Here is a 27621-nt window from a genome sequence, read left to right as displayed (position 1 = left end):
CTGAAAATCTCATGTATAAATGTAATTATAAATGTCGGTTTTAAAACGAAAGCAAGAGACGGTTTTCAAACGAATGCAGCGTGTCGCGCGTGGAAACCATAGACTGTAAAAACTGGAAACAGACCTCAGAAGATGAGGAAGCCACACTGTGATGTTCTGAGGAACAGTTAGGGACCGTTACGATTGTTTCAACCTGTTGTGAAAAGTGAAAACATTTATTATGTATGCATGAAAGTTAATTCAAAATCATACTTTTTTTCTAATGCAATGAAGAAAATGCTCATTTAGGTCGTAAATCATTTAAAAAAAAATGATGTTATACTGTGCTTTCTCCCAACACACGACTTGGTCCATTTCTCTCGGAATGAAGGATTTGTATGACACGCAGACATTATTTATTATCAGTATTATGCCGTGCATGACAACAAGGGAGAGAGAGAGCACGCAAGAGATAGAGAGGGAGGGAGCAAGAGAGCGCGAGAAAGGGGAAGAGAGAGAGACACTACACAACTATGTCGATGATCCCTACGAGTTAGGAACGCGCTGCTCAACACGCAGAGCAGACGGACACTTTACCACCTCCAATCACTAAAGAATTATCAACACTTCTGCTGTCATTTCGCGCCATTCAAATACTGGCGTCTTGACCGAAATTCACGCCCCGGGAAGATATCATTTTTCAATGTCAAAGTAAAGGAGCATCGCTGATTCTGAAGATGGAGAAATGAACCACCGGTGACGCTTAAAGGTAAGTTCACGCTGTCATATTTTGTCTCATGTTTCCGATCACGAGACGAGAGTTTGAAACGAGGCTTATTCGTGGTGGCTTACGCAAAGATGTTTTGACACCTGCCATTTTAAAATTAATCGTAAATAATGTGATTTAATTGTCGCTACGACTTTATATACAGCATATATTATCGACAGACTCATAGTGCAAAATAGAAGATACAATTTGTGAAATTGCTGTGTAAATGTGAGATGATGTGCGCCACGTTCTCGGATATTGGCCCTCCAGCCGGCTTTGTAATCCTAGACAGTCTGACAATTCATCACAGAGCTGCAGTGTGTACTAAAGACATGCACAGCATATATATTACATATTGATTAATATAAAATCTCATGTGAGGAACATCATGTCTCTGTTTATGATTACATGCATTTGAAATCTGCTCTAAATTTATTTTTTATTTTTGCACATATAAATTAATATGCAAAAAGGAACTGTCTGTATTTACAAAATATTACTGTTTACTTTGACTGGATTGAGTAAGTACTCTAGTATGCACTGTTTTCTTTTCCTTAAGCAGGTCATTGGGTTCATGCATACCACGTTACAGTGGTATTTAGCATAATACATATTGTATAAAAATATAATGCGTTGTGTGAGAAGAGAAAAAGTATAAATATAATGCTAATTAAGACATTATAAACTTTAACTTTGTAGAATATTAGCCTCAAAAATAATATAATATAATAATATAGAATCTGAGTCTCATATGCTGCATATTTAAATATTTTGTAATGCAGTATATTTATACTTCTTTTCACAGTATATTAATTTTATTTCTTGAGGTATAGTGTTACAACAATTTGATAAATTGAAGTTGTAGTGATCATAGAAACAATTCTGTGCCATTATATTTTATTTATTTAAAATTTTTCTTTTTTACTTTCACATTGGATTGCTACTAACCATGATAAAGTGATATTAAACGTTATATACTATATTTTTAGTGGGCTTGTGCTACAAATTTACAAGTAAAGTGTCTTAATAATTATTTATTATGCAGCATATGTTACACGCTTTCTCTCTCTTCTCACTGAATATTAATGAAACGTCTTGAGGTCACTCCCTGCCTCTGTGCAACTGGTTCAGTGGGTTGTAACAGCTAGTAAACATTTCATGGATGTTCAGTTTTTTTTCTGACTTGATCTGTGTTAAAGTGCCTATCTGTGTTTAGCAGTAGATGAGTTTCCTGCATCATGCCGCCGGGGGTCTACGGCATGCAGGATGTGTGGGAGATGGAGGGTCGGCAACAGGTCAACATGGAGTTCCTCCTCCCCACTGGGATCTACCTCAACTTTCCCGTAGCATGCAGTGACACCATTAGTGCAATCAAGAAGGTGAGGAGACCTTCTGACCAAATGTAAACACTAAAAATGCAAGTTTGTAGACATGGAAGTAATAGAGCATGGGTAGTTGACAAATAACATGGACTTAAATTAACGTCCAGATTTTAGGCTAAAAAGGACCAAAAATACATCACAAATGTTCTCTGTACAAGTCTTACAATAGATTAAATAACAAAATTGAAATCATTATTCATAAATAATAACAATAATAATAACATTCGCCCTAAAGCTCCTTGGAAGTTCATGAGAGACCTAGCAATGTCCAATTTATGAATGAATCTTTTCAATGAATGAGTTGATTCGGTTCACAAATTGATCTGAATGATTTGTTCATGAGGGTGAGGAAATGTTGAATAGATAACTTCTTTAATAAGAGGTCATAAAACTGCACCTGTAATAGTTAAAATAATCCATATTAATAAATAAATAAAAAGTAAAATGCTGTTTAAATACTTTTAGTTAGTTTTAGTGTAACATGTCACATTGCAGGACATTTCAAGAACACAAAAGTATTGGTTTGAACAAATGAGTTGGCACACAATAATATAATCAATATGCTTAGTAAAACATAAGTCACTACTGACAAGTTGAAAATTTCTGTGCTGGTTACTGCTGGTTTAGCTGTAGATCACTATAGGCATGATGTTCGCCATCCTAAAATGCAATCCTAGTTTGCAAAATGCAAACGCCATCCTAAAATGCAATGTTTGTTCTTGTGAAGCTGGTTGACTAAGGAAGTCTTACTGGTTAAGCTGGTCAGGAAGCCTACCAGCATACACAGCGTATGCTGCTATTAGATGCTCTGCAATAAAATTATATGAACCGACTGCAGTCAGACCCATTGAAGACATTAAAGTCTTGATTTGTGTCTTAGATGGTGTGGAAGAATGCCAAGAACGAGCCTCTGTTCAGTGCCCTAAGTGATCCGGATGCCTACGTCTTTACCTGCATCAACATGACTGCAGAGCGGGAGGAGCTGGAAGACGAGCAGCGTCGCCTGTGTGACGTCCGGCCATTCATGCCAATTCTCAGGCTGGTGGCCCGGGAGGGAGACAGAGTGGAGAAGCTCATCACCACCCAGATCAGTCTGCTTATAGGGAAAGGTTTGTGTTACACTGGTCCTCATCTGATCTCATCTTTGACTTTACTCAGCACTGCAGCAGAATGATGTGGTTTTGGCAGCTGTCCAGCAATTAAGAAGAATTTGTGATTCTTTAAACTTAGGAGCATGACAGGCTTATTTGGAACGTCTGGTTTCTAAAGATCTCCTGATTTCGATCATTTCCCTGTTTATATTTTCTTACCTTGGGTGGTTTTGTTAATGATTTTAAGAATAAGGATGTGTCACACGGTCTGTCGTGTTTCCTTCTGCGTAATTCAACTAGCTACTACCAAGTGTTACATGAATTTGCTCAAAAATACCACAGAGTTTCATTGGACTCGGTGTCAACAAAATTGGGAAGTATTTTCTTCTCTCTTTTAAAAGTCATTTTAAGCCCTTTTATTTTGCTTTGCTGAATACACATGATTATATGATTTGTGGGTTTTATTATTTGCATTTAGTATTGTTCCTCCCTGCTGTTTTTTTCTACAACACTTTCAGAGCAGATTTGCAGCCCTTTTTTTTGTGTCACAGAGTGGTCTCACTCTATGGTAGTTTTATTATTTGTTGCAATTACTTTCAATTCAAAATCAAATGGTGACCGCACAGTTTTAGCTTTCTGACTTTATTCTAACTAGCTAAAAACCTTGTCTCCACAGGTCATCATGAATTTGACTCCCAAAAGAACCACGAGGTGAATGAATTCCGAACAAAAATGAGGACTTTTTGTGAAGAGCATGCTCAGGTGCGCCAGATGTTGCCATGGTATCAGTGGATGGAGTACAACTTCCCATGTGACTTGGAGCCATGCTCTATAGTGGCACAATCTGGGAAATCACGCAGTGTTAAAAAGATCCTTGTCAATGTGAAGTTTGAGGGCAGTGAGGTGAGTGTAGTCATATTTTACATGGAGTTATATTCATATACACTTGTTTTATGCTACAATTTAACCTTTGGATAATTAATTTCTTCAGTATAATTCTATTTAGTGCTGTTCTGTGCTGATAATGTAAAATTGAGCATGTTATGTAGCCATTGACAATTTAATCCTCACATGCAAAACATGCAAAAGTCTAATTTTAGACTGACATATTTTCTGCCTTTGATTTCACAAATCGTAACAGTCAGGAGACATTTGACACGGTGATGATGTCACTGCAGCTTCTACAGGCACACATGGGTCTCACTGACCCAGTTTTCCAGAGTGAGGCCTTTGATAGTATTTATATGTGTTGTGTTGCCTGTCAATCCCCCACCCACTCAACGTGAATGTTATGTACCTGTGATCTTTAACTTTGCAATGAGTCTGAACTGAAGCGTGCAAAAAAAAAACTCCAGCAACACTTGTTTTTATAATCCATGGCATGGATCAAAAGCCAGACTGTTTCGACATCGCATTTGCAGAGAAAAACAATTGCTTTATGAGTAATTAATCGCACTATTGTGACTGCACCTCACCCTATGCGCACCAATGATTATGAGTTTTCTTCGTTTTTACTATATCTAGAGCATGTTTTCTCCAACTTTTTTGAACCAAGGACCGCTTTCATAACACAAACTGATCACAGACCCAAGAGAAGTCACTGTTACCATGGAAACGAGGATCATGGCAACCATGACCACCCACTCCCATCAAAACATATAGTCTCCCCACACTCTCAATCAACTTGGCAGTCCTGCATTCTCAGTTTCTTTGTATATTAAAGGGATAGTTCACCCAAAAATAAAAATTCTGTCATCATTTACTCACCCTCATGTTGATCCAAACCGGTATGAGTTTCTTTCTTCTGTTGAACACAAAAGAAGCTATTTTGAAGAATGTTGGTAACCAGACAGTTGATGTACCCCATTGACTGCCAACTATTGGTAATCCAACTGTTTGATTACCAACATTATTTAAAATAGCTTATTTTGTGTTCAACAGAAGAAAGAAACTTATACAGGTTTGGAACAACTTGTGGGAGAGTAAATTATTTTTCAGAATTTTCATTTTTGGGTGAACTATCTCTTTAATATGTAAAAATGTCTACATTATTGTATTCATTTTTAAAATTATACATTACCATTCAAAAGTTTGGGGTTGGTAAGTCTCTTATGCTCACCAAAACTGCATTTATTTAATCAAAAAATAGGCTGTTAGATTTTAATATTATAGTCATGATGTATTGTCAATAGTTTCAGCATATTCTGTAGAATTTTTGTAATAGAAGAATGAATAGGCAAAGAAAATGAATAGGCAAATTTCTTCTGGAACCCAGATTGCTGGAACGGACGCTCACTTGAATCACTTTTCAGGGAGTTTTCTGAGAAACGCTGAACTTGAGTATAACTTCTAATTGAATGCATTTCATATTTTTAATTTGTAGGAGAGCTTCGTTCTCCAGCAAGATCCACATGACCAGCCGATGGTTCTGAAACGGAACGCCCTGAGAAAGAAGTCCACTGTGTTTCGATCGGCAAAGCAGGAGAAGCCAGAGGACTACACTCTTCAGGTTAACGGGAGATTGGAGTTCATTTATGGAACATATCCACTCTGCCAGTTTAAAGTAAGTCTTTGAAAATCAACATCTTCTCGACTTCACTGTTACATTGTCTTTAAAATTCATATGAAAGCACCACACTTTCAGACTTCAGGGTAGGGTTGCTGCCATTCGTAACTTCTTACTTAAATTGGAATGCAAAGTCCACATTAGAGGCCTAGTAACTACTAGCTAGCTTGTAACTAACTCTGTAGTTTTTATTCGGTTGCACCATTTGTTCTTTAAGTCCCCCTGAGTCAATAATTTTATCCCTTAAAACTAGAGCTGCACGATTCTGGTTGAAATGAGAATCACAGTTTTTTTGCTTGGAATAAAGATCACGATTCTCTCACGATTCTGAAAAGCTTTATTATTTTAAAGATCTACACTGTCTGATACGCACCTCTCTCTCTCTCGCTCTCTCTCTCTCTCTCTCTCTCTCTCTCTCTCTCTCTCTCTCTCTCTCTCTCTCTCTCTCTCTCTCTCTCTCTCTCTCTCTGTGCGAGTGTGTGTGTCTGTCTCTCTCTCTCTGTGCGCTTCGAGTGTGTGTGGCTGGGGGCTGTGCGCACAGATAACGCGCGAGTCCCGGTTTTCGGCTCTTCTTCCACGATTAAAATTGTTTGAACGTGCAAACTGGCTAGACAATACACGTCTAAATTATAAAATTTCACTCTATGATGGTTAAATTTAGCTGTTAATCCGCGAATCACATGCGTGCCGAACCGAATATAGTGCAATCCTTTCCACCCCTAGCGTGTTATCTCGTTGACTATCATTGGCAGAATCGAAGAAATGCAGGATTAAGATCGCGTGGGGGGTTGAATCGAGATCGCGATCTTTTAACGATTAATCGTGCAGCTCTACTTAAAACTCATCTTTGATCCCCAAAATGACATATTTAAAAGTTTTTTCCTTGAAAAAAAAAGTATTCATGCCTTAAAATAGCTTGAATGTAACTACATTCTTGATTCATTTAGTATACGCGGTTCTATGTAGATGCAAATTAGCCCCGCCTCCAGTCAATCACACGAGCTCAGAGATCCACACATTGACGTTATTGGTTGCAAGGTAGTTTGTGACGTCAGAAACACCATCATATTGTCATTTATATGTCTTAAAGCATAATAAAAAACACCACAGACAAATAAACAACATTAAAAGCTTGATTTTAACCACAGGGGGACTTTAAGGTAGAACATAGCAAGTAGGTCGTAAGCTCTCTGTAAAGTAATGCGTAGTCGCATAATATGGAGATGATGATCCAATAGCAGCCTTCAAATACGATAACAGATGCTGTTTAAATGCTTTTTGCCTCATGTAACTGATGGGGAAAAATATGTTTCCATTTAAATACGATACTACTCAATCATGAATAACATAATAGGTATGTGATAGGGACCTGAGTGGTCACTAAGGAGAATCACACCATGATGTAAGAACGGGAGCGATTTTGTAGTCCAAAAAGGTGTTTATTAAAGCGGATATGCAAAATGTGGAAAAAAATATGGTTAAGAGAAATAATAACAGGTTATCAATTAAAACAGTCAAAAAGCTAGAACTGCTGTTTACTAAAACAATACAAACTCTCCTCTGCATCTGAGGACAGAGTTTCGGTGCGCTCAGACAACGCTTCAATAACCTAGTTTAAATCTCTAATACCATGATCCGTCCTTCAATGCTCCCTTTCACTAATGGTGGCTGACCCGCTTGATAATTGGAACATACCATTTTCTTAAAATTAACTCTTGCCTCACCATATGATTAACAAATAGATACACAAGATGATTAAGAACAAGAGTTAAAACGAATAAATAAATACTATAAGTAGGATGGATAAAACAAACATACATTTCCATAAATAGCTAAAATGAGCACTCCCATGTAGTTCGCACTTTCTTTAAGGCCACAGCCACTCAGCTAAAACAAGTAATAAAACAGCAAACCCCACATAATTATTATAAAATGCACAGGAACAGTAAGAACACTGTAAAACAGTGATTTTTTTTCCAGGTATTTTTATATGTAAAGAACATTCAGAAACTATTTGAAGTGAATAAGTATCAATCAATATATATATATACTGATACAAAAACATAAGAAATTACATTGATTTATTATGACTGATTTTATTTGACATGCTCAACATGGACCGGTTCGTGTTGAAGAGCAGTTAACAAAGTTATCTATTCACATAATATTCTTTCTCTTAAATATAAGTGAGTGTAAATGTCAGCGTTATCTATATGACTAAAGAATTGAAGTCTGTCGGGTAAAACAAGAGCTTATTGATGCAGTTCCGTCAGTCTGCTATTAAATTCTAACCGTTACTCCTGATAGGAGGCTTCCATAAATATCTAGTTATACGCTTAAACTAAGTTTAATGGTGCAACTCAAAAATATTGTGTAAGTTGTAAGTTGCGTAAGTAGCAGCCGGCCCCAGACGAGCACATACAACCCAGCTCTCACTGATGTCTGCTTCATGTCTTTTTATATCTTGTCTTATTGTTTTGTGAGTTTTATTTAATTTTGCTGCAATGTAAAGAGGCCATGATTTGAATTCATCGTAGAACTTCACGGCTCTGAAACAGTTGTTGATTTAGAAACTGCTTGTACCTGCAAAGATGAGTCATACATCTCTACCAGCCTTCAAAACATCAACTACATTGAGGATAATGTGATTTCAGCTGCATTACGCTACCTAAATGAACAGGCCGCAGGATCTGACGATGATTAGTTGAGGAGTACTGGATCTGGTCCAGTCTTTATAGTCTACATTTTGGAAAACAGGAACTGATAAAACCATCTGTACCTCGGCTGCCATTTCAGTCCCTTTCCATCTATCTATGTGTTTGCTTGCTCTACGTCATTCAGTTTTTGGGAGTTTTTGTCATTTTGATTGTGAAAGTGGAAATTATGGGAAGAAGATGGATTTAGGGCATGATTTGTACCTGTTTGTCCCATGACACAGCGTGTCTTGAGCAAATGAGCTCTTTTTTTCTTCATTTTATGGTCTCGTTTTTTTTTTTTTTTTCACGCAGTATATTTTCACATGTTTGCACGGAGGTCTTACACCACATCTGACTGTGGTGCATCATTCAGCCATCATCAAGTACCAGGAGGAACAGGGTGGCCTCAATAATCAAGTGTCCAGAAGCCGTGCTCAGTCCAAACCGCCCCCGCTGCCTCTGAAAAGGGTGAGATGGCACTTTTACACCGGAACACGATCTGTTATTAACAGAGGAACTACTTGTCAGGTTTCTTCTTGTTAGCTTGTGTTGTAGACTTCAACCTCTGTGAACTCGGTTTGCAGTGCGACATGCTTGAAATCATTTATCCATGGTACATTTTTGGACATCTGTGACCCCTTCATGGAAGTGCTTTGAATTAATGAGATGGAGCATAAATGTTTATCTGTCCTAGTTGTATAAGCTTCCGTAATAAAAAATAAATAAAAAAAGTAAATAATTAAATTTATCAAAACTGAATATTTCATCAGCATGACAATAGCTCAGCTGTTTTTAAAACATTTTTACACTAATATGGCAATTCGTAAGAAATTTTGATTTTGGCAAATTGTTATGAATTCATGCATTCATGTTTTCATATGATCTACTTAACGCCCCACTGACGATTAGATTCAGGTGTGGACCTAAAAGTTTTTCAAAACTTTGTACGTTTTCATACACATTACATCATACATATTCGAAATGCCACCTCGTAAAATAGTTATTTCTCTTGTGAGTGCATGTTGACATTTTCAAACAATAAAGGGTGAAGGGTGACAAAATGCTTCATTGTTAATTTTTGTCATGTTGTTTTGGGAACTATGATTCTTTGTAGTGAATTAGTTAATTTGGAGATTTAATTTAAATTGACTTTAAATGAAGTTGCCTTGCCTTGCCTTGGTTGAAAAAATAAATTGTAGCCTGTATTATTCAAGTTATGTATTTATAAAGATATTGCCCCCTAAAATATCTTCAATATAGTCTGCAGTTTGTAGTGTAGCTAACAATTTAAATTTGCTATCTACAGTTTCAAATCAATTTCCTCAACACTACTAAGTACGTTTGTCCTGTGGTTTGTCCGATGTATATGATATTCTGATATTAGATGAAAGAGTGATACTGAACCAAATACACTGCTTGGTTTACATTCGCAGCATTGGATTCATACACACGTTAGTTCCTCCTTCTTTTGGTTTTGTTTTCTCTGTAACTGTTAAGCATGCTGAAAGGCGTACACAGACGTTCCTCCCACACTAGATTTTTAGTTTGCAATAAAAATACGAAGAAATGACGAAAAAAATATGTGTTTAAAATTAAGTACTGTGTATATTTTCTTCTCAACAGCAAAACACATCTTCGCTGTGGTCTATCCAGGAGCCTTTCTATATATACCTTCTACATGGTAGCCGAGTGAATGCGGATGAGGGCATGAAGGTAAAACTGCTTGTTTGTTTGTTTGTTTGTCTGCATTTGTATATTGTTTGTGGGATGCGCATTATGTTGTTTAGCATCTCAACTGTGGCAGGTAGTGAGGGGTGAAATCATGAACACTGTGGTCATGTGACCCTGACCACATATTTCCCATAATTCATCAGAAGCGGTTAAGTGAAACATCAAAACAGGAAGTGGGGAGTGACTATCTGGCTTTACGGCTCTCTCTCTTGAGCCTAGATTCTTAGAAAAGGCCAGCACTGTTGCTGATGTTCACCACTTGCATCTCCTTTTTACTTGTCGGAGAAGTCAACAGACATTGGACGGTTGTTTCTATTTTAAAATATTCATGAGAAAAGCATGTAGGCTGGTTAGATTTTTTTTTTTTTTTCAATCTAGCCTGAGGCACAATTATTGCAGTTGTGTACAATGTTAAATACATTTTCATGACAGGGCATTTTTCCATGTAAAAACCAGCATGTGCTGTAATTTGTTTTCAAAGAAAACTGTTTAATAAAGGATTTCTGGCTTTCATCAATGTAAGAATAAGTTCAGACTTGAATTGATGCGTATCAACATTTCTCTGCCGCTCATTGTGCTCTTTTTTTTTTTTTTTTTTTTTTTTTTTAGTATTCTGTTTGCTTTCTTCTCAGTAGTTATTTTTCGCCAATTTTTGCTTGCCTCTTGCCAAAGAGCTCTGAATCGAGATTTGTTTTAGCACCTTTATAAGTTTTGTTCTCTGGCGTATTCTCTGTTTCAGTCTTAAAGGAAGCATTCAGACATTTTATTTGTGCCCTGCTGTAGTAAGTGAAAACTGTGGTGGCTTTTAAACACGGTTATGTTTAAAGGTTGTCACTTTTACTACCTATATTTCTTAGATAAAAAAAAAAAAAAAAAAAGTTTTAATTTCTGTCAATGGGAATGCCATTAAATAAAATGGTTGTAAAGGACAAAATAATACATAAAACAGAGAAAAAAAATATAAAACCGAACAATCAGTTGAATAAAATTAAAACGCGTGACAGCTTGACGTGTGTGACAGCATTTATTATTTACTATGTAGTTATGTAACAGTGTGATGAATTATTATTATTATTTATTTTTTTGTGGTTATTTGTTTACCCAAAATCTATATTAAATAAAGTCCAAAATCTTCCAAATAAAGTTTGGAAGATAGAGTTCGCAAACGTTAAATTGTTATAAGTATAAATGATAGTTAATTTAAGAGGGTTTTGAACTTGTTTTTTCAAACAAACAAACAAACGAAACCACTGCCAGAGAAAACATATTCCTTGTGACAACTGAGCTGTGTAACAAGTTGCTCTCCCTAACCTGCTTTTCTTGACAGACACTCATTTACTTCCTCATAACTCACTACATTCATTCATACATTCTTTCATTAAAAAAAAAAAACATTGAAAGGAAGTTCCCTTTCCTTAAAACTGTACTCTTTAAGGAGATTTGAGACTAATTTCCTGCTCTGCAATCATTATCTTTCTCTCAGCTGGTGGTTCAGGCTGGGCTCTACCACGGCAGTGAGCTCCTGTGCAAAGTGGTGACCAGTAATGAGGTCAGCGTTAGCTCTGATCCTGTATGGGACCAGAAATTAGTGTTCGACATCAACGTGAGTGACCTGCCTCGCATGAGCCGCCTCTGCTTTGCCCTCTATGGCGTCATCGAGAAGACCAAGAAGCGCCCTACCAAGAAGAAAAACAAAAGAGCGGTATGTTTCAGTTAATTTCAACAGAAAACGAGTCACTTAGCAACCAACAGGCTGACTGACGAGAGATGAGACACATAACAGATGCTATACTTGGAGTGTTTGACATGCATGGATGCCGAACACGTTCCCAGTGAATGTTGTTTCCAAGTCAACTGCACATACACATCTTTGCTAGTATAATCAGCAGAATGCAATATTATTTAAACCCTTATGACAGGATGCTGTGGTCCATTTCATGCTTAATGTGAGTAACCCAAGTTAAACGTTAGGACAGAGCAGCTAGTTGATGTTAAATCAGAACTCATCAGCCCGTCTATTCGTGGCCTGTTCTCTGAAAGATAGCGTGCATCGTCAAATGCAGGCGCAGTGTTGAAATTCCCAGGTGTCAAAGTGTGTGTGTGTGAGTGTTTGTGTGTGTGTGTTTGTGTGTATATGGTGGTGGGCTGCCGTGGCTCAACGCCAACGCATCCACTTCTGCTTTCAGTGTTACTTCTCTTTCAGCGAACTAGAGAAGTCGTCCACATGGGTTTAACACATGAAGAGAAAAAAATGTCTCCTTCTGTTATTCTCGCATTGAACAAGTTCTGACGGAAACAAATGTTTGACCATCTTGAATTTGAAATGTGTTATGTTTGGCTGATGAATCTTATGGCTTAGAAATGTATGTATTAAATTATTTGTCTCTAGATTTTGACAAAATATTCACATGTACATGGGATAGGATATTTTTATAAAGTATTTCATGAAATTCTATTTTTAATCATTCTACAATTTATTATGAATCTTAAATTAATTTATACAAATTTATTATAAAAAACTTCTTCAGAATCACACTTAAGAGTTTAAAAGTGTATTTATATCTGCTGTTACTATGTAGATTTAAGCCATATTGATTTCAATATTTAGATTCTTTTTACCTTACATTGAATTGATACATTGATAATTGAATTGGAATTGAATTTTTAGTTAAATGTTGTTAAAATGGGCAGCTATTTGCAATAAGCTGTTATTTATTTAACCATATTACTTTTACCTTTTATATTTGACTAAATTATTACTATTTTCTCCAATATATTGCATAGCATTATATTGGCTTAACAATTTCATGATTTCTTAAGCTTTCACAAACCCCTTCTAAAAATACTTCAGTAAATGCAGAAATGTCCTTCTGCACAAGTAGCTCTGAACTTAAAAACTGTACTACACTCAAAGTCATACACAGGAAGTATTAGATTTGTGTTATTGGTATTTTGGAAATCACTGCTGCTGTTACTGGAATATTTGGTTAGTCAGTTAAATTTTCACCTCCCACAACAGAAACGTTAGTATACTGCATTGTTTAGATGACAGTGTCACCTCTCCCACATTAAATGACTGTGGTGTTAAGTGCAATGTCAGTATGGTTAATATACCTCCAAATGACTCTTTCCACAGGACTGCCCATTGGCCTGGGTTAACACGATGGTGTTTGACTACAAGGACCAGCTGAAGACTGGAGAATTTTCCCTGTCCACATGGCCATCAGTCCCAGGTACATTAAAATGAACAGTTTGACCTTCAGTCACTGAGATATTTTAGGGATTCTGCAGTACAGAGTCACAGGAGTGATAATCTAGTATTGCTGAGAGTTGTGTCCAAGTTCCCTTATTTTGAATGAGTTATTTTTGATCCAGGGACCTCAGTTTAGGTCTAAACATGTCAATCACTTTTATTTTCAGATGATAAAGGTGATTTGTTGAATCCTATGGACACTGTGGAGAAAAATCCAAACACTGACAGCACGGCTGGTCTCCTTATTCGCTTTCCCAACATCAGACAACACCCCCTTTATTATCCTCCAATCGAAAAGGTTATTTATTTATTTATTGTGGTTCTCCTTAATAGTTGTGTTCTTCTCATAATGTCTTATGATATATACGTACATTTATGAAAATAGTGTACAAATGCTCAGTCATTATCTTCCTATTATTTTCAGCTGAATGAACTGGGTCTGAATGGTGAAAAGGTTGTCGCTACAAAAGAAGAGGTGAGAAATAGCATTCATTGTTTGTTAGAGGCGAATTATACAGATCTATCATGAAAGGGAAATGGTTACTACATTAGGGCCTGTATGTCTACAACACTGTTAAGAGGAGTTGTGGTTTGCTGAAGCATTGAACTTTTTCCAATGATTTATTCATAGCGCTAGAGATGCTAAAACTACTTTAGTAGTCTTTAATCTCCAACGAAATTGACATTTTTTTCAGCACCTGAAACTGAAAGAGATTGTAGACAATAAAAACTACACAGAGTTCTTTGAGGATGAGAAGGAGCTTCTGTGGAAGTTACGAGGGGAAGTGAGGCAGCGATACCCTGAGAGCCTCTCCAAACTCCTCCTCATCACTAAGTGGAACAAACACGAGGATGTGGCTCAGGTAAGATGAACCACTGGTTCCTTGGGATATGATTATTTTCAGGCAGTGAAAAATCAAAATATTTAAGGAATACCATATAAAAGGTACCATATATATACCTTTTTATATGAATTTATTTTAGTCATTTTCTCAAACAAGTATCCAAAAATAACAAGCAAAACAAAATAATTAATAATATAAATAAAGAAACATATTTAATAATCAATAATTTATTTATAAAGCACAATAAAAACAGAATTTATCCTTTTATTTCATGTCATCATTGTTAAAAAGTTCATTTTTGAAAATAAAAAAGGAAGAGTACTTCCAAATAAAATTACATTACATTAAAAACAATTCTTAAAGATTAAACTAACAAATTTTTTTTTTTGTTAAATTCTTTCGATTTGCTGCCTCAGGATTGATTTGCTAATTCTTTACCACCACCCAGAAATCTTGTTTTTCTCAAACTTTATGGATTGAGAGGCTGTTGTACACTCACTCTGCATTTTTTTTCTTTTCTCCAGATGATTGGTTTGTTACGGAAATGGCAAGAACTGCCCGCTCTACATGCTCTAGAACTTCTAGACTACAGTTTCCCTGACCCTCATGTCCGCTCCTTCACCATCCACTGCCTCAAGAACTTACGGTGGGTGGCACTGCCTCTCTAATCATCACCTTCTCTTGAGAGATTTAAAAAAAGAGAGCATGTCTCTGTCTTCCATACATGTGAAAATCGAAGGAAAAAACGTCTTTATTTATATTGCTTTTAACATTTGTAGAGGCATTCAAATGGCCCTTGCAGTAGGGATGTGACAGTGAGGACATTTTCCCACCGGTTAATCTACACGTGACAACACCAGTTATGCCGGTATCACAGGGTTGAGGGGGGTGGTTTTGGAGTTTAGAGTTTTTGAATTCCAGTGTGGCCGTGTGCATTTTACTTTAGCTTTCAAATTACCAACAATTGCTTGAATGTTGGGTTTATTATTCTCAAGGATTATATTTGCATTATCTATTAGCATTGGGTTGAAATCCACAATATTGCCAAATAGGTGCTTTTACATTTCACTTTGAAACTAAATCTTCCGCCATTGTCTTGTCAGTCAGCTGGCCTCACTCTCGTCACATGATAAATTAAATCTGACTCCTGCTGCTCTTCTCTGCTGCGACTCTTGTTCGGCTCATGCTGAATTGAGCAGACCATTCAGTTTTTAATTGTAGTGTCTGTTCTCTAATTGAGCTAAATTATTTATATACTATAAAAAATCAAACGAGGGTGGGGGGCGGTGCCGCGGCGGGCAAGTGATGTAATCGATGTGCGACTGAAAAGTGTAGCACCGGTATCACCGACGATCGCAGCCAAACCTACCTTCTAGGTGTAAATATCGCAACATTGTATTGATCATTTTAATAATTAATTTTATTAATAATATACTCAGCCATAAAAGAAACAACAGATTTTTTCCAGCAAATTTCTTAATGTGTAAATATATGTATGAACACAAAAAAAGATGAGACATAAATTGAACAAATTTCAGACATTTGACCAACAGAAAATGAATAACGAGTCCCTGAACAGAGCGGGGGCCAATATCAAAAGTAGCAGTCAGTATGTGGTGTGTCCACCAATTGCTTTAAGTACTACAGTGCATCTCATCCTCATGGACTGCACCAGACCTGCCAGTTCTTGCTGTGAGATGTTATTCCACTCTTCCACCATGGCAAGTTCTGAGGGGACATGTGGGCTGCATCGTAGGCGAAAAACAGTATGTCACAAAAGAAGTATGTCCGAATTCACATAAAAGAGTACAGGGTTTTTCCTACATTGAAAATTTTTTGGCGGCCGCCAAAACGATTTTTTGTCCCGCCAAAGCCTTATTTGATCTGTAATTGGGTTTTGTGAGTGAAGCAGGCTACTGACGGAGTGACGGAGAGAACGATCACAGCGCCCCACCCCCGCGCGCGCACTCTCCGTCTTCAGTTCTGGCTCTCTCCCTCGCATCAAAATCAACTTATCCTAAAGGTCGGAAGACCGAATCCATGTTTCACGTGGTGCATTCGGAGAATATTTTTGCTGAATTAGCGCTGGGTGTGAATTGCAGTCACAAAAAAAGTTGCCTTATCTTCTCTTACAACTTGTGACAAGCATTCCGCACATGTGAATCGGTGTATAACAAATCATTACTAGGGGTGTAACGATACACGTATTCGTATTGAACCGTTCGGTACGAGGCTTTCGTTTCGGTTTTCGGTACGCATTTTCAAACCGAACGGTTCGTTGGACTTTTTTTCCTGCCGACCAAAATTTCGTTATTTCAAGCGTTGCGCGTGGCAAGCGCGCTCATGACACCGGCACGACCACAACATTGCCCAACATCAAATGGCAAACGTAGCCTAATGCAAGCGGAACGAAACTGCGGAAAAAAGGACCGTTTATCAGTTTGAACCTATTTTTTACAGTCTATGGTTTGAACCAAAGCAGCGCGAGCCGATCTTGATCAAGCGACATTGTTACTACACAGCGCTAATAAGAGATCCAGTAAAGAAAGCATTTTAATTCGCCACAGAAGTAATAACATCGCTGCGAGATCTAGTGAGAAACATTCACATTTCTCCGTTATTAACAGATAAAATATCGCTGACGTGGAAACCAGGAGAAACATTGTGCCATGAATGAACTAACGTTATCCAGTGTCCACAGATCAGCAACATTCACCATGGATTTACTGTAGTAACTGCAACCATGGAAGTTTGGCAGGAATAGTAGGCTATAATGCCTTCAAGTAACATTACGTCGGTTTTATTTTGACATTATGAATACAATTGCTGCCCTCAAATGTTAATCTGAACTAAAATAAACCTTTGTTTATAACTACTACAATATTAAATTTCATTTTTTCCAAGGAGCTGTTTTGTTTTATATGCTCCTAAGAAGAGTCAATTATAGCTCCAGAATTGCTCAAAGTAAAAAAAAAAAAAAAAATCATACTTTATGATGTTAGTTTTAATAAAAATAAAAAAAAAAGAATAAAAAAAATTAAATCAAGGAAATTTCTCTGGCATTTCTTTCTTTTTGCTGTATCAAACCGTACTGAACCGTGACACAAGTGTATCGTATCGAACCGAACCGAACCATGAATTTTGTGAACCGTTACACCCCTAATCATTACTTAGAAGAACATACACATCTGAAATGAGAAAGTAAGTGTGCTTACCTCATTTAGCAAGAGTGTTTAGTAAAATTTAGCCTTAATAATCCACAGTAGCCTGACAGTGATCGTTTTTTCATGAATAAATAGGATAAGAAAAAAAATCACAAACTGTTTCTTTGTATTTATTTTAAATTTAACATTTATTGTCAATATTGGGCTTGCGGATCATGTGGGTACTAGGGTACTCTTTGCTGTGTGTGGATGACCATGTCGGTCAGCCACCACCGAAGACCAATTTTGACCCAGGAAAAACCCTGGAGTAGGCAAAAAGTACCCGGCAACATGGGTATGAGTATGCGACTTTAGACAAAGCCGTGGTTTGGCACTGCAAGGGTGATCCTGTCTCCATTGTCTTTAGGTGCCATTGCCATTTATTGCTCTCTTCACATCTGCAGTCCTCATGTCTCCCTACAGCAGGACTATAGCATGTTCACGCAGGTGGTCAGGGACCCTGGGCATCTGTATTCTGCTGTTTTTCAGAAACAGTATAAGGGTCTCTTTAGTGTCCTAAGTCATTGGAACTGTGACATTAATTCGACCTGTAAACTGTTAGTGTCTAAAGGACTGTTCCACAGGTGCATGTGCAAAAACTGTTTATGGTTCATTGAACAAGCATGAAAATCATTGTTTAAACCCTTTCCAATATAGATCTGTAAAGCTTACTTGGATTTTACAAAAGTATCTTTAAAATACAATATCCTGAAAAAGGGGTGTTTCTTTTTATAATTCTTTATTTACTGTTGTCTTGTGAATTGAGCCGTGTCTTAATTTGATAATTAAGAGTTAATAGTGATTTATTTTCAGATTGTTAAAAATGGCTTACATTTAAAAAAAAATGTAATTACATCTCAAGTGTGTTTTTTTTCTCAACAGTGATGATGAACTCTTTCAGTACCTCTTGCAACTGGTTCAGGTTCTGAAGTATGAATCCTACCTGGATTGCGACTTGACCCGTTTCTTGCTGGAGAGAGCCCTGGCCAACAAGAGAATAGGTCACTTCTTGTTTTGGCACCTCAGGTATAAATCCACCTTCTTATAGTTCTCTACAGCAATGCGCCCCCATTCCTTTCTGTGTAATTTAGGCTTTGGTTTTGCTTTCTCTAAAGGTCCGAAATGCATGTGCCCTCAGTCAGCTTGAGATTTGGTCTTATTCTGGAGGCATACTGTCGCGGGTGCATCTATCACATTAAGATCTTGATGAAGCAGGTTTGTTGCACTAATTCCTTATATGAAAAGCGAATTCATTTCTCTAGCGCACGTGCTGTGACCAGATGTAAACAACTAAAACTTTACATTCTCAGGACCCTTTTTGACACTTGGGGCTCAAACTTAGCACTTGACTTGTTTTCTCAGTTACTCATTCTGGTAATTGTCACTTTGTGTTGTGCCTTTTCTTGTAATAAACAGCTCATGTTCTTTCAAGCACATAAATATACATGTATAAAAATAGTAAGGCATGCTGGAATACGTTTTCTTTGCAGCAGCAGAATATTTCTTATTTGAATGTTTAATAATAGCCAAACCACTGGAAGGAAGGGGAACTGCACTATGCTGCTCAAAGTTTGCAGCTGTTTTTTTTTACATGCCTACTCAAATATTGATTATCACACTTCTGTTAAATGCCAGATGCTTTAATTCTGTCATTTGGATGTGTTCATATGGATTTGCATAGTATATACTTATTGTCTACTCCTTCTCCTATAGAATGAGGCTCTGAATAAGATGAAGGCTCTCAATGACTTTGTGAAATCAGGCAGTCAGAAGGCAACCAGGATACAGACTACAGAGGACATGAAAGTATGCATCAAACAGGACACGTACATGGAAGCGCTCTCTGAGGTCGTTTGCCCTCTCAACCCAGGCATCATGCTGTGTGAACTCTGGTACCGTTCACGTTGTTCTCTATAAATATGTTGCATGTTAATAATGACAATTTATAGTCTAAGTCACTGCAATGAAGATATGATATGATATGATATGATACTGGTATCTATAATTATAAAATCTAATTTTAAATTGATTATCATCTTATTATTATCAACATATTGTTACTGGCTGGGTTGTCTTAAGATATTTTTAGAGGTTGTTGTGTCAGGTCTTGTAAATAAATGATAGTTCTCTGGTTAAAGGGATAGTTCACCCAAAAACAAAATTCTGTCATCATTTACTCACACTCATATTGTTCTAAACCTGAGAGTTTCTGTTGTACACAATAGAAGATATTTTGAAGAAGACCAGTTTCTGATCCCCATTAAATTGCATAGTATTTTTGTTTTCAAAGACAATGGCAACCAGCAACTGTTTGGTTACCAACATTCTTTAAAATATCTCCTTTTGTGTTCAACATAAGAAAGAAACTTATACAGGTTTAGAACAATGAGGGTGAGTAATCGATGACAGAATTACAGTGAACTATCCCTTTAACATGCCACAGATGGCGTGTGATTTAGCTGCGTAGATTTAATGATAACGCTCTTTCCAGGTAATCTCGCGTGCATTTTTAAGATTTTATAGTTTGTTTCAGGTTTCTAAGCTTTAACTGAATCTGCGACATGATGTAATATTACTGATCATTTCAATCATTTTAATTCAGTAATGCAACTAAATGATCATATGCGTTGCATACAAGTCACGTACAAACAGCTACCAGAAAGCGAAGAGCCTATTTTGCAACCATGTGTGAATGTGTGTTGTTTCTTGATGCTAATCTTTTTTTGTTTCAGCGCTGACAAGTGTAAGTTCATGGACTCAAAGATGAAACCTCTGTGGCTGATGTACAAGGACAAATATGAAACTGTGGGCATTATATTCAAGAATGGAGATGGTATGGATATAGAGCCATGCTGCCTAATTTTATCCTTGCGTTCAAAGCACACATACATCATTTTAAAAAATTCTTCTCATTTTTGTTTTTGTAAATTAGTGATTGAAAAACACTTTGACCCTCTGTTTTTTAGATCTGAGGCAGGATATGCTGACCCTTCAGATGATTCAGCTGATGGATGTTCTATGGAAAACAGAAGGTCTTGACCTCAGGTTTGTATAGTTAACTTTGTTTCAACTTCGTCAAGCGGATAAGTTTGCATAAAATTGAGTGTTATACAATGTATAAGCGCTTGCAAAATATTTATTTATTTATTTCTAAATAAAATATTATATATAGATATGTATGCATGTATAATTTTTAGACTTTGACACCTTTTAGGCACTACACTACATTACAATAAATACTTTCCATTAATGTTCATTTATTGGGTCTCAGAATGCTGCCTTACGGATGCCTGTCAACCGGGAATAAAACGGGTCTCATCGAGGTGGTGAAAAACTCGGACACTATTGCAAACATCCAGAGAAACAACAGCAACAGTGCAGCCACTGCTGCCTTCAATAAGGACGCTCTTCTCAACTGGCTCAAATCGAAGAACCCAGGGTGAGCAGCAAACCCTCTAACCTTACGCCGTCCCACAGCCCGCGTGGTTTGATCGCTGCAACTATGCGTAACGTAGTGACCAGTTTTGCATAATTTGTGGAATTTGCAGGAGCCGTGCATGCCATTTTCTATTCTCAAACCTCACTTAGAAGGTTAAACCTCTCTTGGCTCATTTGACCTTTTGGTTTCTATGAAACTATAGTGTAACATCAAATGCAGTTTGGTTGCAGAAGTTGCAGCATTGGAGTAAATTTACTGTGCATTCTGTTTCTACTGCAGGTGTTTTCCACCAGAGTGGCTTGATGTGCATATTGTTTTGTGATAATAACAGCTAAGGATACAAGCTAAGCACTAAGATGCGACCACAAAGCTTGTTGCATTGTGTAACAGTCTCATTTTGCAAGTTGTATATCTTGTAAGAATGTGGAAAAAAATGACCTTTTCTGGAATGCTCTGGTTTAGAGAAGTCTAAGTGTTGGGGGTCTTTTTGGGTCAAACTAACCTTTGGGATCAGCACTTATTTATATAGTGTACTTGCGGACATGACTGACTTTACATAATTTCTTTGATGTTTTAATATTTAGGCAACTAACAAAGCTACTGTTGGTAAGTGTATGTGGCTAACCAAAAAAAAAAGCAACTCACTATGATGCATGCATGATTTTTTTTTTCTGAAGTATCCTGTTTATACATGACCTTTTGAACTCCTGAAACTAGAGTGCGATAGACTATAGAAACAGATATATGTCTGAAACCGATATATGCCCTGTGGACATATCCAGTTTGCTGGTTGTCCTCTTACTGTAAATGTACAGTAAGTATATAAATAATTATTTACATCAGAGTATGGGACATTTTTGTTTTTAAGAAACGAAGGGAGACATAAGGAATAAAATGCATTATTTGATGAGCTTGAGCTATTTACTGTATCTGTGTCTAGGGTACAAATGTTTTTTTTCTTGCACATATTTTTTATTTTAATTTATTGCATGATTTTCTTACAATTTCATGACTACAGTAAAACCACAGGTCATTGTGTTACTTGCATAGTAATGCACAAGATGTGAGTTTTTGATGGCTTGACGAGGAACTTTATTTATTTTTATCAAAGTAATGGTTATCAAAGGCCATTGCATGACTTTTTACTGATATGAGAAGGTCATGAAAGTCTTACTAGTATTGCGTCTTACGGAATCTGAGCTGATGTGGAAAGAGGGCTCAACAGGAAGACACGTTACATATTCACCAAGCATATTAACGTTGAATGTCTTGATTGAGTCATAAAGTGACAGAAATTTATCTGACAGAAACAAGGCTGAAAATGTTTAACACAGTGCTAAAGACTTATGTGACTCTGCGTGTGTGTGTGTGAGTTGCTATGATGTTGAAGTTTTTAATTATGTATGTTTGCATGCATGTATGTTTAGGGGTATGGGGTTATGGGATAGAATATAGTTTGTACAGTATATAAATAATGTCTATGGAAAACATGGAAACCCAATGTGTGTGTGTTAATTGGTTACCAAACAGGACGGAAGCAGGAATGAGAATGGGTTATGAATTAAAATATTATCTCTATTTTTTTCAGGGATAAACTGGATCAAGCCATTGAGGAATTCACCCTCTCCTGCGCAGGCTACTGTGTAGCCACATATGTTCTGGGAATTGGGGACCGTCACAGTGACAATATCATGATCAGGGAAACGGGTCAGGTAAGAATGAACTCATTGCCTCACGAGTAGGGATGGGCGTATCGATATAAAGTATCGATACTCAAATAAAAATATCGATACTACAGTGTGTTTTTATTTTTTTTGCCAGTAATTTTGTTTATTTGACAAGAAATTTAATGTGTACAATATGCATTGAATTGGACCTATGTTAGTGAATAATTGTGTAGTAGAACTATTTTCCTGCTCATCTGAACACACGCAAATGCTGCAAGTCATAACCAATCAATCACAGAGAGCGTTCACACACTGCTGACAATGCATTCAAACAGGGCTGCATTTCCCAAAAGTATCATAAGAAACCATTGATGCTTTTGGAAAACGCAGCCCAGAACAATGCTTAACAGAAGACCGAAAAAAATAATATGTTGGAGTTATTTCACAATAAACAAATTGAAATTGTAGCCTACATAGTTTGTGCAATTAAATTCTTTTAAATTAAATGTTAAAAGTTCATACTGATGTTCTATTCTGTAACTAATGTTAATATAAATCATACACTGTCCGAATAAAAAGGTTGCATTTTATGGGTGCAACAGCCGGTCACTTGGCAGTCCCTTATGAAAATGAACCATTATTACAGTGGCCATAGTTCAACTAGGCCTATAATATTTTGTAGATTTCCATGGTTATCACTACAAGTAAACATTTTAACCATGTGTGAACAAAAAATATAATCTAATAAATTCCAATAAAGGCATATTAAATGTTAAAATGCCTTTCAACTATAATGTTAAGTGGGTATCATTACCCATTTTACTCTTAGTAATTCAGTAATTTAAGAAATGTTTAAATTATAGGTATTAGAGGTATCGGTGTCGGTATCGGCGAAACTGGCCTTGAAAGTATCGGTATCGTATCGAAAACAAAATAAGTGGTATCGCACATCACGAGTGCTGTGTAATCATAAATTATATCACAAGATGGCACCAGCCATCCATATGAGTGCCTTAACATGGGTTGCACTTTTCATTCTATTTCACATAATCAAGGGTTGCTGCAATTTTATAATAGTCTTTTCATTTTGAATAAATCATTTTTAAGTTATGAATGATATTTTCTCTGTATTTTTTGCAGTTATTCCACATAGATTTTGGGCACTTTTTGGGGAACTTCAAGAGCAAATTCGGGATCAACAGGGAACGTGTGCCTTTCATTCTGACATATGACTTTGTCCATGTAATTCAGGAGGGACGGACCAACAACAGCGAGAAATTTGAACGGTCAGTGCATATGTTTTATAAACAACTCACAGATAATATGTAAATAATAATGTCTTAATTCTCAAAATTTATGCCACAAAGCTAGTTTGCTTATTCTGAGTTTCATTTAGTGTTTCTTCCATTCTAAACTTCTATAGTATAGTATAGTAGTATAGTATTTATCAAATGTTCAACACCGGTGTAAAACCTTCACACAAAAATAACTTCTTTTTTCCCCCTTTTTTTAAACAGAAAATTGCTTATATTGTTGGCTGCTTATAACCTTGAGGCAGATTACATATATATGTAACCTGATGATAATAAATAGAAGGGTCTGTTGGAAAAGAGAATGTCAAATTCAGAACTGAAAAAGAAAAGTGTTCATGTGTGCTTCTCTTTGCCAGGTTTCGTGAGTGCTGCGAACAAGCCTATAAGATTCTTTGCCGGAATGGGACTCTTTTTGTGAATCTTTTTACCTTGATGAAAGCTGCAGGACTCCCTGAACTCAGTTCTTCCAAAGACATCCAGTATCTAAAGGTAAGAATTACCTCAGGACAGACAGATGGTTTATTATTTATTACTCGTGAGATTGCTGATATCTGCCGTTTCTCTAGTGCTTTACAAGCATGAAATATCAAATCTAAAGGGAGGACAACTAGGGGACAATTTTATATAGCAGATTTGCTATTAGAATAAGACTGAAACAAATTTATTATCGACACCCAAACAAATGCACCTCAGAGTTTGAGTGAAAAAATTCACCTAAAGTTCACCTAAAAATAAGCTCAGATCAATCAGTGCCAAAAATAAATAATCATCTGTGTTGATAAAAAGATTGAATCCAATATTTAGCAATAACATAGCATAAGGAGAGATTTGTAAGCAATTGTCTGAGTGGGAACACCACAAGTGTAGTAACAAGACACACAAAAAAAGCACAAAAATGTTTGAGGGGGAAGTTATACCCTGTGTCAGCAAAGTCAGTAAGTTTTTAGTCTCGCGTAGCCAAACCTTCAGACTGACTACAGAAGTTCTAGGGCCTGATGTATAAACGTTGCGTATGCACAAAATGAGCCTAGAAATGTGTATGCAGAATGAATGATTTTTAGCAATGTAATGTGACGGCACATCCATATCTAATTTTTCCCTAATGTCTTGTACCGTTAAACATGGTATCACTTGGATGGAAATATGCATGGAAATAATATGCAAATTATGTTATGCATAGAAAAAATAGGTGTTGTAAGCTCCCTATATGGCTATTTTGAGGAGGAGACAGGGTTCGATCTTCTGCTGACTGGATTTTATGCATCTGAAAACTTTTGTGCGTATGCAAAATCTAACTTTAGGATGAAATCTACGGAAAGTTTTATGCATGAATATAAAAGTTATGTAATGAATATAACTAGGCAGATTCAGAATATGTTCAGCAATGGTGAAATTCCACCTTCATTGTATCTTTGTTCTTACAGGACTCTTTGGCACTGGGGAAATCTGAGGAGGAAGCACTGAAGAACTTTAAAGTGAAATTTAATGAAGCTCTGAGAGAGAGCTGGAAGACCAAGGTGAACTGGATGATGCACACTTTTGCCAAAGATAACAGATAAACAGCGCTCGATCACAAACCGCTACGGGAGATCGACCGAACCCCTCTTGATGCTGAGTTTTGATGTAAACCAATGCAGCTTTGAACATAATATATGTTGCACTGCCGTCTGGCATTTATTGCATTATACTGCCGTGCAAAAGCAAAATGCAGTAACTAAACTGAGTTATGGCCGATATATGACCAGATTCTGTTCAAAATACAGAAACTGAGTAAAAAAAAAAAAAAAGGTCCTGCGTTTTTCTTTTGCAGGGAAGTACATACATCAACAGCTGTTTAGCGAATGTTTACATCTGTGACGTAATAGTAAATGATGCTATACATCTGTTTTATTGAGACCAACTGCTTGAAATGAGATTAATTTCAGATACACGTGGTATTTGCAACACAATGCACTGGGAATTGAAGCTACTAATTTAACAAACTATTGGCGTGCCACTAATTTACCTTGCATCTCTGGTTTGTTTCTGTCACACTTGTGTTACCTGCACAAAGAGCAAGCGAGATTAATCTATTTATAATTTCTTACTGTACAGCATAAAATAAGTGAGTTGTTCAGAAGAAGAAAGCACTTAGTGTTTTCATATCGTTTACATTTTCATTTCAGGATTTTTGTTTCTCTGTTTACATGAACGTGTTTGGTTGTACATATTCTCCTGTGTATCATTCGTCTATTTACATTCCTTAAAACAGTATTTTTTCATTTGAATTATTTGTATAATAGGGAAATTGTTCATGAGTAAAGCCTTTGTATAGTGGTGTACATGAAAAGACATTTTGTATGTCAGTGTAGAAATGAGCCTTAAATATTTTGTATTTGTGGGGTATTCTGTGCCTTTGGGATGAGATACAAGCCATCTTAAAGACATGTCCAAAGAGTGTGCTTTTTGTTCAGTGAAATGTATGCATTGTACTACTGTACTATAAATCAGGGCAAAAGTGGAATATTGTTGCTCTATAGAAAATTACGCCCGGTAATTGCGTGCCTATTTTGAAAAGAGAGTCTGTCAAGTTTGTGTTTTCTCTTCCGGTTCAAGCTTAATCAGTTCCAGAATGCATTACCACAGTATTCTGAATCTACTGCTATCCGGTTTTTCTCATCACATGCATAAATGTTGTTTATTTTGAATCTTTAAATGTCCTCTAGAATGTGAATTTTTAAAGAAGAGATGAAAAGTCAAAACCATCTAATCTTTATATATATATATATATAAACACCCACTGCATACAGTTATAATAATGGAAGGAAGATTAGTGGACTGAAAAAGAACTTCAACATAGAACATGAATTTTAGCATTTGTTAAGGTATTGATTAGCATCGGACTACTAACCGAGTACCTTTCATGCTATGGTCTTGTCCAAATCAACATTATTTTGTTTTTGATTATGTACCATGATCTTAAGCAACTTCACAGTGTGAAACTCTGGGATCTTGAATTTCTTGGTTTACTAATGTATTTCAGTTTTTAAACATGACTGCTTTGTTACAAATATTTGCCAAGATGATTTGAGTTATGAAAATGTGCTATTCATTCTCAGTTTTGCCTTAAATTATTGATTCTGAAACTGATTTGTGGGTTGTTTTTTATTGAATGGTTTTTGATATTTTCATGAACAGAAGCAGTCAAAAGGATCCAGACTTCTGGCTGTCTTTGTATGTGCCGTCTGTGGCTGGGGAATAATAAATTGGGCCTTTTTGTTTTTACAACGAGGCCCAATTTATCAGAATTCACCCTACTGAATTTCCAGAATTCATGTTAGTTTGGGACAGGAAGTCAAATTTGTCTGATCAGCGTTTTAATGTTATTACTGTTCGTGTTAGGGAAATATACACAGAGATGAAACGGCGATAAAAGGGGAACTGGAAGTTCCTGAGTCCTCAATCTTTATTGTGTAATGAATGAGGCCTTCCCATTGTGAAGAGTACAGTAAACAAGACTGCTGGGAATCTCTCAGTAACTATAGGCCACAAAAACACTGCTGATAGCAGTAAAAATAATGAATTCAGTTTAGTTCAATTGAAGGATTTTCTGTAGTATGGCATTAGTATTTAATCCTGAGAAACATTAATCTTACTTGGGCTACTTCAACAAATCTTTAATACGGTGCTCTAATTCTTAACCCTGTG

At 36.6% G+C, this 27621-nt stretch overlaps 1 protein-coding gene across 2 annotated transcripts; it reads left to right on the top strand.

Moving 5' to 3' along the window:
* The first annotated feature begins 480 nt into the window (after positions 1-480).
* On the top strand, positions 481-27059 carry pik3cd (phosphatidylinositol-4,5-bisphosphate 3-kinase, catalytic subunit delta). Of its 2 annotated transcripts, none has more exons than XM_084099278.1 (23): positions 481-748; positions 1965-2127; positions 3011-3239; positions 3898-4124; positions 5605-5784; positions 8796-8951; positions 10107-10196; positions 11698-11916; positions 13351-13447; positions 13635-13765; positions 13892-13942; positions 14163-14330; positions 14837-14958; positions 18398-18541; positions 18631-18730; positions 19229-19407; positions 20248-20348; positions 20482-20560; positions 20787-20954; positions 22543-22666; positions 23762-23907; positions 24291-24423; positions 25359-27059. In XM_084099278.1, the coding sequence occupies exons 2-23, from the start codon at positions 1987-1989 to the stop codon at positions 25491-25493; spliced, it is 3120 nt and encodes a 1039-aa protein (XP_083955404.1). In that variant the 5' UTR covers positions 481-748; positions 1965-1986; the 3' UTR covers positions 25494-27059. The 2 variants fall into 2 exon arrangements, with proteins under 2 accessions (XP_083955404.1, XP_083955405.1); XM_084099279.1 differs by having other exon boundaries at positions 607-748; positions 1968-2127.
* Positions 27060-27621: the final 562 nt, after the last annotated feature.

Source organism: Abramis brama, assembly GCF_963993115.1.
Source record: "Abramis brama genome assembly, chromosome: 22".
In the NCBI taxonomy this organism is placed as follows: domain Eukaryota; kingdom Metazoa; phylum Chordata; class Actinopteri; order Cypriniformes; family Leuciscidae; genus Abramis; species Abramis brama.
The sequence above is the reverse complement of the archived record's forward strand: the minus strand, read 5'-3'. Positions and strand labels throughout refer to the sequence as shown.

What these genes read in the sequence shown, in the direction of transcription:
- pik3cd (XM_084099278.1), top strand. Translation starts at nt 1,987, where the DNA reads ATGCCGCCGGGGGTCTACGGCATGCAGGATGTGTGGGAGATGGAGGGT. An exon ending in CACTGCCTCAAGAACTTACG is followed by an intron (nt 14,959 to 18,397) that starts GTGGGTGGCACT and finishes TTTTCTCAACAG; the next exon opens with TGATGATGAACTCTTTCAGT. An exon ending in CTCAAATCGAAGAACCCAGG is followed by an intron (nt 20,955 to 22,542) that starts GTGAGCAGCAAA and finishes TATTTTTTTCAG; the next exon opens with GGATAAACTGGATCAAGCCA.